This window comes from Antedon bifida, chromosome 11, assembly GCF_963402885.1.
Source record: "Antedon bifida chromosome 11, ecAntBifi1.1, whole genome shotgun sequence".
Classification (NCBI taxonomy): domain Eukaryota; kingdom Metazoa; phylum Echinodermata; class Crinoidea; order Comatulida; family Antedonidae; genus Antedon; species Antedon bifida.
Genome location: NC_136236.1, coordinates 15,866,909 through 15,885,452, shown reverse-complemented (window position 1 = coordinate 15,885,452; position 18,544 = coordinate 15,866,909). Strand labels below are relative to the sequence as shown.

General features: G+C 32.3%; 2 protein-coding genes, 1 long non-coding RNA gene and 1 other non-coding gene across 7 annotated transcripts; 1 reads left to right on the top strand and 3 right to left on the bottom strand.

Moving 5' to 3' along the window:
• Positions 1–253: 253 nt before the first annotated feature.
• Positions 254–2,158, bottom strand: LOC144856188 (uncharacterized). The gene is made up of 3 exons (XR_013614906.1): positions 2,139–2,158; positions 963–1,077; positions 254–453 (listed from the first exon to the last, which is right to left on the bottom strand). It is a non-coding gene; the product is annotated as an uncharacterized LOC144856188 (long non-coding RNA).
• A 360-nt stretch (positions 2,159–2,518) lies between these two features.
• Positions 2,519–16,352, bottom strand: LOC144855468 (glucose-6-phosphate 1-dehydrogenase-like). 4 transcript variants are annotated; one of them, XM_078713342.1, is made up of 14 exons: positions 16,249–16,333; positions 12,918–13,007; positions 10,032–10,127; positions 9,106–9,143; positions 8,266–8,374; positions 7,956–8,182; positions 7,602–7,760; positions 6,502–6,627; positions 5,846–5,939; positions 4,987–5,173; positions 4,724–4,753; positions 4,019–4,301; positions 3,819–3,911; positions 2,519–3,227 (listed from the first exon to the last, which is right to left on the bottom strand). In XM_078713342.1, the coding sequence occupies exons 3-14, from the start codon at positions 10,077–10,079 to the stop codon at positions 3,140–3,142; spliced, it is 1,482 nt and encodes a 493-aa protein (XP_078569468.1). In that variant the 5' UTR covers positions 10,080–10,127; positions 12,918–13,007; positions 16,249–16,333; the 3' UTR covers positions 2,519–3,139. The 4 variants fall into 4 exon arrangements, with proteins under 4 accessions (XP_078569468.1, XP_078569469.1, XP_078569467.1 ...); XM_078713343.1 differs by lacking the exon at positions 16,249–16,333 and adding an exon at positions 13,948–14,034; XM_078713341.1 differs by lacking the exon at positions 12,918–13,007 and having other exon boundaries at positions 16,249–16,352.
• A 528-nt stretch (positions 16,353–16,880) lies between these two features.
• LOC144856598 (U5 spliceosomal RNA) lies at positions 16,881–17,000 on the bottom strand. The gene has a single exon (XR_013614945.1). It is a non-coding gene; the product is annotated as a U5 spliceosomal RNA (small nuclear RNA).
• A 253-nt stretch (positions 17,001–17,253) lies between these two features.
• LOC144855472 (EKC/KEOPS complex subunit LAGE3-like) lies at positions 17,254–18,543 on the top strand. Its single transcript, XM_078713347.1, has 3 exons — positions 17,254–17,348; positions 17,578–17,706; positions 17,970–18,543. The coding sequence occupies exons 1-3, from the start codon at positions 17,332–17,334 to the stop codon at positions 18,088–18,090; spliced, it is 267 nt and encodes an 88-aa protein (XP_078569473.1). The 5' UTR covers positions 17,254–17,331; the 3' UTR covers positions 18,091–18,543.
• Position 18,544: the final 1 nt, after the last annotated feature.

The window sequence follows — 18,544 nt, the reverse complement described above, 5'->3', positions numbered from 1 at the left end:
CTACAGATAAAGCACCCTCTCGAAATATAAAATCTCTATCACTAGAGACTTTACACTAAAGAGGGCGCCTTTATAATACCTGTAGTATAGAGCGTGTGGCAATTCACTTACCTTACCTTATTATGGCCGCAACACAATAAGCCTACCACTATTGACCATACTGTATGCCTACCACTAAATCTTAAGCAAATTAATAACGGTTGTATGACAAAATATAAGCCTACCAGACTAAATAAATACTTGCAAAAGTCGGCCGATAATGTATATGCCTACCAAACTAAAACACAACACAGGGAGTGAATTTATTCAGATTGGGGGTTGGTTAAAATACAATTTTAACAATATTTTTATATTTAAATGTGATAGCGAAGATATAACATTTCCAATTCATCAAAATAGATTTTCCATCTCTGTTTCTGCCGATAGTCTGCACAGCGAATGTTCAATTGACATCTGAAAGGTAACAAATAACATATCAATAATGTTGGTCCACATGTCAATTGTATTACCCACTATACGATGCCCGGGAGAGGTGCGTCATTTACAAATAATTACTGCCGCAGGGGTGTGTGAAAAAACCTAGAAGGTACGTCACATCACTGAATGATGGCGTCAATGTCCGTCACTTTACCACTAAAAATATCATAAACAACATTGTCACAGTGCGTCAAAATGGGTGCGTCATGGTCTCCTAAAGGTAAGTCCCATTTTTTACGCACGGGTGCATCATGGTATTCATAAGGTATGACGCACATCGGACAAATGACGCACCTCTCCCAGGGACAAGTGCATAACTCCCACAAACATAGCAATTACAGTATTCACCATTTTTTGTCAGAGAAAATAATTACAAATACGTATTACATAACTGAAACTAATTAACTGCGGCCAACATGAGTTCTCGTTCATTGAATACCGGAGGAGGCAGGTAAAGAGAAATGTAGTTTTAATTAAAAAGTTACCTTTGATATTACAGTAATGTAGGAGCTAAAACTGTGTTCTTCAACTGGTTGACTCACTGGTAAAAAGAATTATTTTTCTCATGCATCTTTAACTGGTTGACATACTATAAAATTCCTGTAGAAAAACAAAAGTGAAGATAGAATTTAAGGCCATGTTTTCACAGCCAAACCAATAATTTTGTTTTGGCTGTGGAAACACGGTCTAACAAAATTTCCAAAAAATCACCTCAGACACGTAACGCCGAGACAATCAGGGCTTCGGCCCTCTAAACCTCAAAAATCATCCCTGTAGGCAATGGTGGTAGACCCCCAGCCGTAGTACCACACCACTAAAAAGTCAGCCAACCAGTAAAAAAAATTGGTTTTAAACTTTGTACATGGGGTATAAAAATGTGCATGCACTTGTCAATTGTATGACCCACTATATGACCCCCGGGAGAGGTGCATCATTTACAAATAATTACTGACACAGGGGTGTGTCAAAAAACCTAGAAGGTACGTCACATCAATGAACGATGATGTGTAAATGTCTGTCACTTTACCACTCAAAATATCATAAACAACATGGTCACAGTGTGTCAAAATGGGTGCGTCATGCGTCAAAGGAAAAGTCACATTTTTTATGTACGGGTGTGTCATGGTATTCATAAGGTATGACGCACATCTTTCCCGGGGGTCGTATAGTATAGTGAGTGGGTCATACAATTGACAAGAAGTGCATAAAAAAAAAAAGGGAAATAAAAGCATAGAGTAGACTATAATAATATTATTATTAATAAAGGCCTAGGCCTAGGCTAGGCCCGAGTCTAGTTAAAAAGCCTAATATTTTTTTCAATAGGAACCCATTTCATCCACCTTGAGAACCACAGACTAGCGTAATCTAAGCCTAGGCTAGGCCTATCATGCAGCAGCGTTTCTATCTCTCGAATTGTCGAATCCATGCAGCCCACACAATGCATTATTACCGTCTAATGAAACTAGGCCTAGGCTAACTAAACTAGGCTAGGCCCCTAGCATAATTCATGAAATTACTCAGTTAATCATAGACATATCTTTTAATAAATACATAGATAATTACATTAAACTCTTTTGTACATAAAACCACGGTAAATTCTATAAATATCGCATTATATTCTCATATTTTACTGGATTTTAAAGAACAAATAACATACTTACAAATCGTATTTACCACCACGTGATGACGTCAGAAGTAAATTATACACGTGACTTGCCATAATTTCAAACAAAAAGGCTTCGAGAACATCGTCGACCATGTTGCAGGCTTATCTTTTCCGTTCATTCATTAACTATACCATGGAGAAATAAGTTAGTCCTAACTTATTTCTCCATGACTATACAAACGTCGTCTTTGACAATAAAAAAATAAAATTCAGCTTTTTAATTGTTCTTCATTTTAGTAACATTTTATCTATTCATACAAAAGACTCCGGTAACATTGCCTATATTTTTACAAACTGTAGTATATTATAATATTCAATAGTATTTATATTATTAGCCACTTTGTTATTTATAAGTAATTAATATAGGCTAAAACATTGTCTCATATTTTTTATTGGCTATAATTCAAACTTATAATGAAATGCAAGGTTTTAAAAAGCAGTTACAAAAATAAAAACAATGTACTGTAATATTTTTTTTTAACAAATTAGTTTTACTTTTCAGAAATTAAAACATATATATTTTCCCACCACCCATAGCATCCATTTACCAAATAATTTAAAATAGATTTAATATCAAGTGAGGATGATACCTTCACTTAATAAAATAACAAATTAGCTGCATAAATATTGTAAACATATTTTTTCTAATCGAAAATCATAGATGAATTAATTATCTCCTCAGCCCCTACAAAACCAGCATCATTTTACCATAGTAATTAGCTGCTTTAATATTATTAACTAAAAATTCATAGTAATTTAGCTGCACATATAGTACTATATAGTATCAATTATTTTCTATTTTTCTAATTTTACAAATACTGAGTTATATATAAAACATTTCATATCTGTCTACAAATTTGTTTTCTCTATAAATACATTATTTGACTATAGGAAATATAAAAAACATTTTCTTTAAGTTGATGGTTATAAATGGTGGTCGTCTATCCATAAAGGTTAGTTTTTGTTTGTTGTTTATACAATCTTGGTCGTTGCAATCTAAAGAGCTGGCTTGGCCCATTTGTATGTACCGGTAAAAACAAAGTTATGTTTCTTAAGAAGTTCATCCGCTTCTGCAGGACCTCGTCTATAAAAATAAAATGTATTTTTATTAATATATTATTATAATAACAATTAACTGTTACTAATTATATATTCTAAGGGTTGGTTACCAGAAAACTTGTGACGATTTTGTGCAGTATATCTTTCCACAGATATCCTATAAATTTATTGTGTAAATAAAATTACAGGAATCGAACCTCACTCACTAACAGGGGTGAGCATCTTAACTATTAGACCACAGAGGCTTTATAGTTAAACAACTTCAAATAGCTATACATTGTTCATTGTCAAAGAGGGTTATATGTCTAGTGGTAGGATGTCTGCATATCAATAAAATTCCAGGTTCGAATCTCGAATGGAGCATTATTTCTCATTCTCACAAGTTTCATAAAAATGTAACTGTTTCTAAATATTAATTGATTTATTTTCCAGTTTATCACTGAGTGGTTTCGCCATGCCTGTCAAATCTATATATATACTGTATATGACAAAGATAGTCCTAAGGGCTTGAAACATTATTGGGCTACAGTGGGCTGATAATCAAGCATGGGATTATACTTGGCCATATACAATACACACAATGCACCAATACAAATAATAGGGATCGTCTACTTACCCTCCGTATTTATACTCAATTGGTTTTGGTTTATCGTTTTCAATTTTGTGCAAAAGTGGTGTAAAGATTCTCCAAGCCTCGGCCAACTCATCACTAGAAATATAAAAAAAAACAACAATAAATTACAGAGACATAACTTAATAATGAATTTATCGTGTTCACGAAACAATATTAGTTTCAACTACATTGGATAAACATACCTTCTGACAAAATGAATTTGATGGCCACAGAAAACATCTAGAATCAACCTCTCGTAAGCATCCGGCATAGACACGCCCTTGTAACGAGAGCCGTATGTAAGATCTAATTCAGTCTCCTCGACGTCAAAAGACATGCCTGGTTTCTTGGTCATCATTTTACAATAAACAGCTTCGCCGGGTTGTACACGAATTACGAGCTCGTTACGCTTGCAATTACCGCTGAAGATGTCTCCTGGTACGTCTTTAAACTGTACGCGTACTTCAGCTTTTCTTTCGTTCAAGGCTAAATATTTCAAAAGACTATTAGTTTAAACATGTTCATTAACTAATTCAATTTTGATGAAGTTAACAAGGGGGTCTGTTTCTTCTGCATAGCGCTGAATAAACGGGTTATTTCCAAAGTATTATTTTTATGCAGACCGTATTGCGAATATGCTAAATTTCTGCTCCCAATAAAGGTTAACAGCAGAAAGGAGACCATGGTATTCCTTTTATCTCAGCTCTCATTAAAAGGCTCAGATAGTAACACTTCAGTGGTAATATTCACCTATCCCACTTAAGTATTAGGTCAATAAATATAAAAGGATTTCCTTATAGAAGAATGTTTTTAAATTTTAAGGGTTTTTCCCTTTAGCCCAAGTGTGATTCGTGAATATTCCCACAGATGTATAACTTCATGGAAAAACAATTCTTAAAAATTCTTACCTTTTCCACATTTTAAGATAAAAGGTACACCTGAAAGATTAATAAAGAAGAGTCAATTAATTAGTTTCATTGAAATAATATTATTATTATTATTATTATATAAAATATCAGGCTTCTTAGTACAAACACCAAGGACGGCTTGCTTATTATTTTAGCTTTTTTCCTTCTAGCAAACAGGATTTGCTGGATTTGGGAGATAAAAATGAGCGCTAATAAAATTAGGTGATGCTTTTTTCAATTAAATAGATAAATTTTTTACTAACCGTCCCATCTCTCATTTTGAATTTTGAAGACTGCTGTGGCAAATGTAGGAGTGACAGATCCTTTGGGAACAGTGGGATCATCCAGGTACCCTTCCTTGGCATCTACATCTCCATCTGGATCACCAACGTATTGTCCTAACACAACATCATCTAAAGTTAAGGGTTCAATGCGCTTCAACACTTTTACCTAAAAATGAATGAAATGAACAGTTGTATTTAAAGTTTACACTGTGAAAAGGTAAAACATGTCAAAAACATGTCAGGCAGAAAGTTGAAACTGCAAACCTCTTAAGCTCTGTCTACACAGACAGTTTGACAAAAAAGTGTGATGTGCCCAAATATGGTAGTGATATGTCCAAATGATAGTGATTTTTACATTTCTTTGACACATGAATTTGATAGTATAGACAAGGCTTTATATAAAGTAATAAAACTCAGATATGAATATTGTATTCAATGCGATTTGTAGAATCCAATGAGTGATTTTCTTCCACAAAATAAGCTTAAAAATGACAACACACATAGCTAATTCTGTAACATGAATTCAAGACTCTTTGATCGATTATTCAACAAAAGCCTCATGGGGAATTATACACATTAAAAGTGCTACTTTACAGCTATCAATTATTAACTTAGAAATTAAATTAAATTCATAGAAAGAAAAACTTTTTTATACTCATGGCAAATTCATTCTCATGAATATATTATCATTTATCAAGCAATATCAATACATTAGTGCAAATAAAGTAAATTTATTATTTTATTGCACTATGGTAACAAGTCAATCACAATACATTAAGACTGATTATTCCTTATATTAATATAATATATTAATTGTACTATAAATAGCGTTTCATACCTTCTCATCTCGTATGTCTTTTGCGTCTGTTGACCCTGGTTTTTCCATTGCAAATAATGACAAAATTTGTAGAAGATGGTTTTGCATAACATCCCTGAAATTACATAAATATTATTTAAATTATTGTAGTAATATATAAGTGATAATATATGTAGGCAGTGTCGACCATGCTTAAGCCTTGTCCATGCTGGTCAAATAGTCAATTTAATCGCGTAGCTTTACCCAATGTCATCTGAAGATTTGACCATTGTTCACACTTGGGATAATTTCACGCAGTCTTACTGTAATTTCACCAAAATGAATTTTTAAAAAAACGATTGACATTGTGTTAACATGAGTCGCATGTTCGGATTGGACTTTTAGCCGCATGGTTATTTTATAGAGACCATGGTAAGCATTTTTCTAGGCAGGTAATGGTCGGTAAAAGTAACTATTGGACTTGGTTAATTTAACCCTGTGGGAATTGTAGCCAGTTTTCGGATTGGACTTTTCTTTTGGTCACTTTAGCCAGCGAATTTGACCAAATTAAGTCCAGTGCAAACAAGGTTTTAGTATAATACAAGACATTCTCAGGCTTTATAATATATTTTTCCAATTCTCACTAAAACCCTCAAAGAATTTCAATATACAGTACATGACTGAAAATCTTACTGTACCTTATAATACCAAATTCATCAAAGTAGCCTCCCCTTCCAGTCGTTCCAAATGGTTCTTTAAAGGTGATAATAACACTAGCTATGTTATCACGGTTCCAAACAGGTGCAAAAATGCGATTTCCAAACCTACACAAAAATAAAAAACAAACAAATAACCCATGAATTTGATATAAAAATAAAGACTAAGTCTATAATAGAATGTATAATAATAATAATAATTAATAATAATAATAATTTATTAGGAAATGACACCTTTGCATCGGTGGCACACACAGAAGTGGTGCATCCAAATTAACATAATACATCAAAACAATACATAATATGACGGATACAGGTTCTTAAACTATTTGCAAAAATATAAAAGAAAAATCATTATCAACATGGTAATACAGGTAGGCCTACTGTATTAAATTGTCCTACAGTATCATAGGTTTGAGTTGATAATTTAAAAAGGTATATAAAAATAAACATAAAATATATAGTAAAGAGTTTACATTACAAACCATTGTGTTTCAACATCAGGTACTGAAGACCTATAGTTGTTATCACAGGTGTATAATATTTACAAATCATATATAAAAGCAACAATACAAAAGAAAAACAATCTATATATTGGGAGATTTAAGTTCTGACCGTTTCTCCCATGCAGCTCTTGTGTATTGTTTACAAAACAAATCAAAAAAGGTCTCAGATTCTTTACAAATCGCGATAGAATCTCCACCTAAAGTATATTAAACCAATCATCTGCTTTTCAATGTATATTATACCAAGGCAATCTAACAACAGGACACTGAGCTTACCTTGCCAAGATAGGAACTCATAACAATCTTTTGATCTTATGTCTGGCTGCAACAAATACCAACAATACTGTGCTATGTAAATATTCTCCGCGACGCGCGGTGTCTGTTAAGGGACGTTGAACTGATCGTGTCGCAGCCACAGATAAACCCTTTGATCTCCAGAGCTCAGCAGCCTGTTGTTAGATTATACTGTATGTGTATTTTCTATTGTGTAATGGATAAGCCATTCCACTATGCAATGGAGGGCACGCTAGTATAAGTAATACGGTAAATGTCACCAATCAAGTATTCAACAAATACCTTAAAATCATTAAATTCTGCACCATTTCTTTGCCAAGATAATGATCAATACGGTACATCTGGTCTTCAGTGAATAACGCACTAAGGTGGTTAGAGAGGTCGGCAGACGACGCGGAGTCCTTCCCGAATGGCTTTTCAATAATCACACGTGTCCATCCTCTATTAACATAAAAAAATATGTATATTTACTATATAAATCCGCTATTTAAAAAATGTATAAATATTAATATCATATATGGTTTTGTTTTTTAAAGATACGTAGGCAAATTGCCAAGGATAACCATAAGTGAATGCATTCACTAACTGTCTAAGCTCTGTCTGTCCGATATTTCAATACAAGTCATTGGATAATACCTTTTGCTCATGCACTTTGCTTTGATGTGTTTTGTAACATCTTTGAAAACGCTTGGTGGAAGGGCGAGGTAGAACAGTCTGTTTGCAGGTTTGTCCTTTTTCTTATCTTCGATTGCAGTAAGTACATCATCTAAGTGTTCAAATCCGTCTTCTTCTTTGTACGAACCCTTTACATAGCGGTTCTGTTTGAAGAACTCATCAAGCTTTGCGCGTTCGCCATCTTTTACCTAAAAATATTTAAATATTTAACTATTTTGTTCTGTAACAGATTTGAAAAGAAAATATACTTGATGATAAAGGTCTTATTTACCTTCATATATGGTTCAGATCTATTCTTAATATCACTGATGGATAAAACTGATCGAGCATAACCAACAAAGATTGTGTTCTTTGGTAAGAGATCATCTTTAAATAGCCACCTGCAATATTCAAAATAGTTCATGTAATTGTAAATGTTTAATGAATTAACTTTAACAAAATTATGGAATTCAAATTAAAAACAGAACTAAGGTTAACATATTACAGTATATTTTATATTCATGTGTTTAATATTTCTTTTTAAAAGACAGTTTCAAGCTTTGTCTACACTATCAAATTTGATGTGACAAAAAAATGTGATGTACCCAAATATGGTAGTGATATGCTTAAATATGGTAGTGGTTTTGACATAATTAAGTCCATATCACATTTTTTTGTCAGATGATAGTGTAGACAGAGCTTTAAATTCCAACAATAGTATCAAAACCCAGCAACATTATATGGCTCTGATGAGGCAAGGGATATTAATTAATCCTTGGTCTAATCTATTTCATCCATGGATTAGGCTACTATTATTTTCAGTAATTTTACTTCGGATTTATATGCAGCAAAATATGCTTTTGCTATTCTTTCTGTTAGTCTTTCATTAATAAATAACTGGCCTTTGTTGTGATAATATTATAATTAATTAAACATTACTTCCTTAACTGATGTTATCTTGACTATAGTGAGTTGGCTTGAATTAAAACTGCAAAGTCACTCAGAACTCAAACCAAGGCTTTATTTTTACAGGTCAACAAATAGGTTAAACTAAGGGCAACAACTCAATTATCATTTATGTATGATACCTTTACAATTTACAATAATTTTATATATTATATTGTATGCTTACCATAATGTTGGGTAAATTTTTTTCTTGGCCAAGTCTCCCTGAAAAACAAATTGAAAACTAAATGTACATTCAAAACTCAATACATACAATGTATTGCTATTATTGCCATATTAAATGTTTGCATTCATATTTCATACTGTATATAATTTTGTACAAATCACTTCATATCACAAAAGGATAGACTGCATTTGCAGAAATTGACAGTATTATAGTGGAGTTACAGTAAAATAATAGTATAGTACTGTATAGTATAATACAGTATAGTATCATCAGTAAATAGTAAGATCAATATTGTATTCATATATTATACTGTATAGTTAATTTCTAAATTTGAAAGTATTATAGTACAGTAATATATTAAAATAATAGTATAGTACAGTACTGTATTTTATAGTACAGTAATAGCATGATCAATAATACTATAGCATAGCCAATAATAAATAGTACAGCAATAGTATAGTGCACTATACGATTTTATAATCACTCATAATAAGAATCAATAGGTCAATTCTACTGTCACTCAAGACCAGGTCACCAAGACAACTATTTGTTGTTTCCATGGTAACAGAGAGACTGAACAAGCAAATATTAATTGCCAAAGATTGTACACTTCAATTAGCTATGTGATAACGAGTTTGAACATTGAAGGGTACTTATACAAACCATGATTTGCTTTTAATAAAAAAAATAAATGTTGAATATATATTTCTGTGGCTAAGTGAAGAGAGGAAGAGAGACTGAGTTTCTGCATGCTTTATTTTAAGTTAAAAAGTTAATTGGAACTTGACATATTATTGCAATTAAGTTTGTAGCCTAACACTTAACACACTCTTAACCCTTTTTTGTTGTTGAATTATTGACAGAAGGGAAATGTTAGAAAACATTATGAGTCTGAAAATAAATAATAAAAAATGATGTAATATTACCGATGCTCCTAGGATGACAAAGATATGAGGCACCTCCTCCTGGTTCATGGTCTCCTTTAGCAAAGAAATACTGTTAATCTCCGCTGCGGCTTTTCCCTATAAAACACAATAAACAAAACAAATTAAAATGTATGTACCCTGGAATTCAAAAATCCTTTCCAACTGAATACTGACTGAGAGTAAATAAATGGGAATACAGTTTTAAAACTCAAAAGCAATACTGACATACCAAATTTGGTATTATTTACATAGTACTTCAATACCAAATTTGGTATTAAAGACCCCTTCCCTACGTTTTTTAGATCTAATTTAAGATCACAAACTATATTTAATGTAAAAATAATACTATATGGTCCTATTGCGATAACTTTTTTCGTCTTTAAACGGTTAAAAATGTGAAAAATAAGTCGATTCTAATAATTATAGCGGCCCGCTATAAATCCCAAAATGCATTGCACGCGGATTGATATTTTTGTTTTTCACCTGTAATTCGCCCACTTTTCGATCGATCGTGAGACCAAAACAAATGGAAGACTCCTAACTTTTCAGCGAAAATACCGGGTTTTCCCCAATTTGTATCAACGGAGTCTGGCAAAAATAGAAAGACAATTAATGCAGCAACTATACAACGTCAGGCTAGGTATATAGCTGGCGTACGATGTTCGTACGTTACCGATGTTTACCAGCTAGGCCTACAAAACTAAGCCTAGCTAGGCTAGGCCTAAGACCGTCCACGAGAGGTCGATCGCCGCGAGCTACTTAGGTAGTGCATTGTTTCTCACTTTTTATCATAATTTACCATAAAACGTACATTTAAGACAAGGAATGACATGGTTTAATGTTTTTAAAGTGATATATATGTATTATTTTCCAAAAAACGTCCAAAATTGCAGGGAAGGGGTCTTTAACTAACATGTAATACTGCAATAACATGTTTGGTAATTAACATATGATATTGTATTAAAAGTTTAATATTAATAAAATACTAACAAACAAACTGAAGTATCTACAGAAAGATATATTTAAGTTATTAAAAGATCACAAACAATTAGTTTACAAACTAACTTTAAACCAAAATCAATACCAAATGTATCAACTATCATGTAGTTTGTATTATTAGTATAGTATAATCCAAAATGCAGAACTAGAAAAAAACGTAGTAAAAACTACGATAATTAATAAGGTTATGAAAAGAAATTTAATATCAATATTGCAACACTTAATTAACTTTCCCAGTAAATTTGTTTTAAAATGCTTCTTTCATTTTAAATATTTATATTCACAAGACCAGCATATTAATTATCAAATAATTAATTGAATAAATTATCATAAAATGCATACATGCACAAGTCTTGCATTAGTTACTGTAATTTTAGTAGTAGAAAATGCAAAATATAACATTCGACTAAGTAACTGTATATAATTGATTCCACTACTGTGGAATAGCTTTGCATCAGGGTGTTGAGTTAAATTGTTCAGATGTTGATGCCCTACTCTGATATAACTTGTACTTTATACTAAGTAATTCTCAGGTGGGACTCAAATCTATGACCTCCAGATCACCAGCCTGGCATTCATACATCTAGACCACTGAGCGCTGATGGCTAGAGTCCAGAGTAGTTTGGACATAAATGTAGGTGGTCAGTTGTGGACATGAGCATTGCAAAGGAGATCACGGAATATACTCAAAGTGATCGCAAATAAACAATTTTGAAATTATACAGTACTTAACGTAGAAAGAATAAAACGATGTCTATTGGATAAGACATCAATGACAGATAATTTTTGGAGAATTAAAAGAGAAATGGAACCAAAAAAAATGTAGATGATGTTGAAAAGACACATAATGGGAAGAGAGAGGGCGAGATGGGGAACTTGGCAGATCTCAAATTGAGTTATGCTGAGCCTGAGAAATTATTAGGTGTACTACTATACTGTAGTATAACACAGCCGGTGACAAAATGTTGAAACTTAAAATTGGAAAATGATTAAAACAACACAATATCATGATAGCAGATGAACAAGAAAAAACACAACAAACTAACTGTAAGTGGATGAGGACCATGAGATCCACAAAGAAAGTTGACTTGATGTCTACTGTACAACTAAAGCTCTGTCTACACTATAAAACTAGTTTGACAAAAAAGTGTGATGTGCTCAAATATGTATGGTAGTGATATGACATCGTCATGTCCATATGGAAACATCACATTTTTTTGTAAGATTAAAGTTTGATAGTGCAGACAAAGTATAACATTACGGTACAAGAATGACTTGATAATGTGACTGTATTCAATGAAAACTGACATCGACATGGAGCTGATTATTCATTATGTTTGTCTACAATGTGGAGATATTTGTAAAACCATGGCTTATTCTTTATAAATAAAATACAGAATAAATAAATGCCCGAGTTGCTTCATTCAGCAGAAAAATAAAGACTTTTCGATCACATAAACGCAATGTCAAATACAAAACAACAACAGAACAACAAACAAAAAAGGTTACTAGCCAATTAGCATTGTTATAGCCTTAACACGTGTTGTAGTCACGGGCCTGTTTCTGCTGAAAAAAATTAATAATTACCCTGAATTTCTTTTTCATCAACAAACCACTGATTAAACTTATTTTTTTGGGAGCACAAATTTCAAATAAACAGTTATTTGGTGCTATTCAGCAGAAACAGGCCCTATCATAACAACATTGTTGTTTGGTTTGTATTTTATGTAAACATTTGTTATGCTTGTTTGTTTGTTTTTTCTTGCGTAATCTAAATGTCCATATAATAATGTAATGTTTTCAAAACAACTGATATAAATTTGAAAAGCGAGCGGAATGAGTATAACAATGCCATGCACGAGACAAGCAAAAAAAATTGATACCTACGTCAAAGAGAAAACAATTAATGATAAATTACTGTTACAAATATGATTATTTATATCAGCACATTTATGACACAGCTCCTAGTAGACTCCACTGTAAGGAAACAAAACATAAAATGCCAAGCAAATAAAAATGATATACTGTATGTGACTGAATATAGTCCCAGATAGTTCCAAATGTAGGTTCGGGGTTGGATACTACAATATTGACCAAATTGATGTGTCCATATTTAGCCTAAATTTGAAGGGGGACGGGAATATACATAGAACATGGAATCTGTCATATACAGTATGGTAATAATAGTTTCATTCTATTTCAACCATTTCCAATAGATGGATTTCCTCCTTTTACTGCATGCGTTTCAAAATCTAGTTGTATGGTGTATTTGTTGTACATGAGAATATTTCTGATTACTACTGTGTATGACCCGTATGTCAAGATACATTATTGACATCATTCTGCACTGCATTGTGGGTAATGATGATCTGCAGTTTCTTATCATACAGAGTCTCCGCAGAATAACTAATTGTTAACAGTCATTCTTAAAGGAATAATTGGTTTAACTATTTCGAAATAGGAAGGCTCAAACGTTATACAGTATTGTACTGTAGGTTAATGAATACATTGCATATCTCAAGTGGTAATAATTATAGCCACTTGTTACAAGGAAGCTATCACAGAAAATATAATTCAAATTTATATCCTGATTCTTGTCAATGAATACTTATGAAATCCATTGAAAAAGGACAAAGATAATTTATAATAGTTTCTATGAGTCAAAAAAAAAAATTGTAATAACAAAAATGTTGTATCAATTTTGACAAATTTTTACACATTATCGTGGACAAGAAGAGAACGCTAATAACAATAATATAATGATAAAACTGATCAAAACTGCTAAATAAGAGAAAGTTTCAAAAGTACTGTACTTTTGAATATCATCCAACAGTATAATGTACCAACTCTGATTGCCCGAATAATATTTTTTGATAAAAATGTAGAAAATAATTGTCCTATGTTATTTTATACTTACCTAATGACTACAGTAGAAGGCCTAAGCTGAAATTGTAGCAATAATATTAATAGTACTAAAAACAGAGTATAAAATTTAACAGCCTCAACTCTCAAGTCATATAGTTACTACTGTGTAGAAAGCAGGACAAAATACTGATCTATTAATTCAACATACAGATCTTGCAGGTAGTTTGTTTTGAATTACAATATAATGATGATGCTGGCATGCCTTCTAACTAGCTACAGTATTAGAAATTAATCATGTAAATGAGGTATTCACTGTGCTAATCACTAATTTGTATCATTATACATACATTAACAAGTTGTACAGAAAAGCTGAGATGCTCTGAGTATGCTCAAATGACACTAGATTGGCCTACATATTATTAGGATCTTTCAATAGATAGGACGTCTAGTTACTCAACCGTGACGGTATGTTTATTTGTATTTGTGTAAATTCCTGAGACAATACTATATTAGTATGTGACGATTTACCCCTCCTTTGGGAAACTCCTATTCAGGGGGCACTCTCCTATAAAGGACACACTTTCTCATGATAAATGATGAGCAATGTTTTAACACCAAGACCAACCTCTATTAAGGCGACTCTTTGTTTGGGATATCCCTGTAATTGAAAAAGACGCGCCAATATTTTCAGCAACATTCTGGTTCAGTCATCATAAAGCAGATTAACTCTATGTTTTTTCATTATTATTATCTCATTGTGCTACTAACATGGGTCAGGTAGGTTCCCCCGTGGGTTAAGTAGGCACTGTGGGTCAGAGGTAGGCACCCTAACTAAGCAAGCGATTTTAAAGCACTTTCCTATGCAAGTCAATAAGATGCTCTAAGCATATTTTATTTTAACTATTACATTCCATCAATTATGTAAATATTAGTACATTAGGTAAACCATAGATTGAGGACAATTAAACAATCAATATTCTATGAATGCATTCTGAAGTTAATTGAATATTAAAACTAAACAGTAGATAGATTGGCTAGAGGGTGGACCCTTTGTTGGAATTAATTTGTGTCTATACAGTTGACTATCTAGTACTTACACTAATACAGTATATCTATGATTATAATTAAACTGTCCATACCTTTATTCTCCATTTTGCCTTGCAGAAACTAGCAATGACAACCATAAGAGGTTTCAAATTAGATTATTAAATATTATATTAAATACAATGTTAAAATAACAAATTACGGATTTGTCTTTATTCTATCACGTTTAATTCCTTCGCATATCATTTTATGTGAAATGTATGTTTTCATGTAGCAATAGTTGAATGTTTTTTTTAGTAAATTTATATTTTTTGTGAATTAATGATATATTTTCTATGAAGATAGAGCTTCTCCTAAATAGTTTATATACTTAATACATAAGTGTTATTTGGAGAAAATTATTTATGGAATTTATTCTATAATAAAACATTATTATGTGTGTGTAGTAATGCATCATTAAATGCAAGATATGGACTAGTTTAGTCATTGTTAAATAGTGCATGAATTAAGGTATTAAATGTAAGTAGTATGTATTTCAAGCAAAAGCAATAGTTATCTTAAGATATTGCTGTTACTATGCACATAGGCACAATTAGCAAGCATTGAATATTAAATAAGCTAATTTATGTGTAATTAGACGAAAAAGAGATTTAAAATCAGGTGTTTTAAAGTTCAAACATAGACAGGCTTGACGATATTGAGCCTCCTCCAGCCGATATTCCTTTGTCTCTACAGTGACTGTACATTTTTTAATATTATAGAACCACTCCATTGAGACACGTACCCCATCATAGACATACACATGTACTTGTGTGGGGCTGCAACAAGGGGGAATTATTTTACACCAGCCAACCCTATTTTACATTTCAAAGCAATAAAAATAAAAAATGACAATTTCTTAATCAAATAATGACAATCCTTTTTTTTTTTTATTATTATTATTATTACGCCTAGATTTTAATATTAAATTATAATAACATTTCCATTATAATTATTATTAATATTTAATACCTTTTTTTGGCTGAAAACAAATGACTGGCCTTTCCTAGAGATTATGCCAATATATCTATACAGGCGCTAGGCCTAGGTAAGTATACAAAACTTGCCGAGTCATTCTTTTTCAGATGGAGCGCGAGCTGCTACATCCATTGTACACACCACAAACAAACAGTGTACACCACCTAGGCTTAGGCCTAGGCTAAATACTTCCGTGTGTAAATTGTGGCACTGGTATCAAATTTATTGTTCTTTTTCACAAATTAAGAGCATAGCAATATAGAAAAGCGTTTTAATAAATAAAGTGACTTACATTGCTTTTAGACATAATTAATTTGAGCAAATTCTCTTCGATTTCGTTCACTGGATTTTAGAAAACTGTGTTATCACCTCTCACACACTTGCACAACATCCAGGTACGCTCTGGTTCCCGGATGATGATATGGAATCACAACTTTATAGACTCCTCCCCTTCCTCCCTCTTCTAGCCCTTTCAATATAATACGAAAACAGCACCTACCTAGGTATATGCCTTTTTAAATTTTGATAAATACTTTATGAATTGAACATCATAGAATAAAAGAAAATACAAGCACCATCTGAAGCTGCAATGCCTTCTGTATACTATCATCATAATTTTAGGGGACCACCTTATTTTATATATCAATCTTGTATTCAAACTCTTTTTAATTAAATATTATTAATTAAATTTTAAATGAACGTATAATAACATTTTCCGATAGTTTATCATTATGTGGTAACTGTTAGTAATGACCATTTTTTATATTCCCGTATAGCTAGTGGTAAGATCATTTATACGCCATGTAAACCCAATAAATAAGGTACTGTACCGGACCACAACCAAAAAATGTTGTAGTGCAATATCGTATGTAGTAGCATAAAGGCATTACTGATATGCGAATAATCTATCTTTAGTACATAAATTACCCTTGTGTGAAACAAGGGCTGAGAAAAATTGAGTTTAAACTCAATGAGTGTTCCCCTGCACGGAAATCTTTAGTAAAAGGCGAAAGATTTATGCGTGATGCAGAGAAACCAGAGTGACGATATCAGTGTGCCATATAGGATTAATATACCAAGTACCATCACAACGAATAAGTGTTGAATTTGGTGAAAAAACGTAATTTTTTGTAATGGCGAATAAATATAAAATTTGTATTTACCTTTGATTTAATTTAATGTTTTAAATTATATGAATAATAATAACCCATTTATTACTGAATAATCCAGCAAAAACTATAATTTTTATTTTAAAGATTAAATCATGAATATTTATTAGGTAAGGGTTTATATTATAGAGGGCGGGTTTTATAAATAAAGGAAACGAGACTGACCTGTTTTTTGTTATTCTTTTTCTCATAAAAACAAAGGATAAATGGAGAATTTAAAATGGTAAATCACAATTAATAATATTGTTGCAATTTTCAGGTCTGTCTAGTAGGTTGCCTGGTAGTTAACTTGCTATTAGCAGGGCGATAAAATGGCTATTAGGGCTAGGCCTAACTAAGCTAGGCCCAGCCAGTGCAGTTCCAGTTGAACCCTTCAGGCTTTCGGCGTGTTTCTCCCACCGGCATTTTGGTAGTAAGGTGCATTATTCTTATTATTTTTTTGCCTCCTAAAGTAACATCAGTGTGCCTTTTGGGACAAGTCGAGAAGCAGAGATTGCTTACCAATCATTAAATGTTGATAAAGAACCAAGAAAAGGAGAAGTCACAAAAGAATTGTCATTTACTGACAATGTTCTGACAGTGTAAGATATTTATATCAAATCATATTCACATCCTAATGCTTAAGATAATGTTCTTGTCCGCAATTCATCCTTGCTTATTACTGTGTGCATCGTACAGTAACAGGTGCCCACATCCACCACGTTTTTAATGCAACTGCATTGTAATTATTGGTATTCACATAGCCGGCCAATCAGGGCTGCTCAGGTGATGCAAATATAGGTATACCTATGTCAAATGTTTTATCCCCATACGTTCAACATTTATAATTCTTTTTTTTTTTCAGAGTTTTTACTGCAAGCCAAGCTAGACTGCTTCGTGTTGCTGTCAATTCATTCATGGATCACCTAAACCTGGTTGTACAAACGATAGAACGCTTTGGACCCCCTGTGGTGGATAATACGTAGCATATTATGCTACACTTCAGTTGTCAAATGGTGCCAATATTTTATTTTGGTAAATTTTAAATCGGATATGTGGCTAAAAACAACTCGGAGATTACAGAGTACAATACAATAAAGTACAGATATTGTACAATTAAAAATAAAGCTCAGACCCTCAGTAGTTGAAAAAGGGGGTTCCAGGCATGTTGAAATGGATTGCAGAAAACGCACAAGTAATATTTGAATAGACTTCAATTAGTACTACAGTACTGACAACAAAGTACTGTAGTAAGCCACAAAATCATGGCCATGATGAATAATATATTATTCAGGAATAATAATAATGTACTATAAGATTTCGGAGGCAGACGTTAAAATGTATTACTCTGGCAATACAGACACCACTTAATGGAATTAGCAAAGCAATATTAATAGTAGTAATCATGGTTGTGAAATCAGTATAACAATAAATACCAAC

Excerpts from the sequence above, each read along its gene's own strand:
- LOC144855468 (XM_078713341.1), bottom strand. Across the intron at positions 4,302-4,723 it reads TATCTTAAAATGTGGAAAAG|CCTTGAACGAAAGAAAAGCT; the intron begins GTAAGAATTTTT and ends TGAAATATTTAG. Across the intron at positions 3,228-3,818 it reads ATTGAGTATAAATACGGAGG|ACGAGGTCCTGCAGAAGCGG; the intron begins GTAAGTAGACGA and ends TTATTTTTATAG.
- LOC144855472 (XM_078713347.1), top strand. Across the intron at positions 17,707-17,969 it reads ACTGACAATGTTCTGACAGT|AGTTTTTACTGCAAGCCAAG; the intron begins GTAAGATATTTA and ends TTTTTTTTTCAG.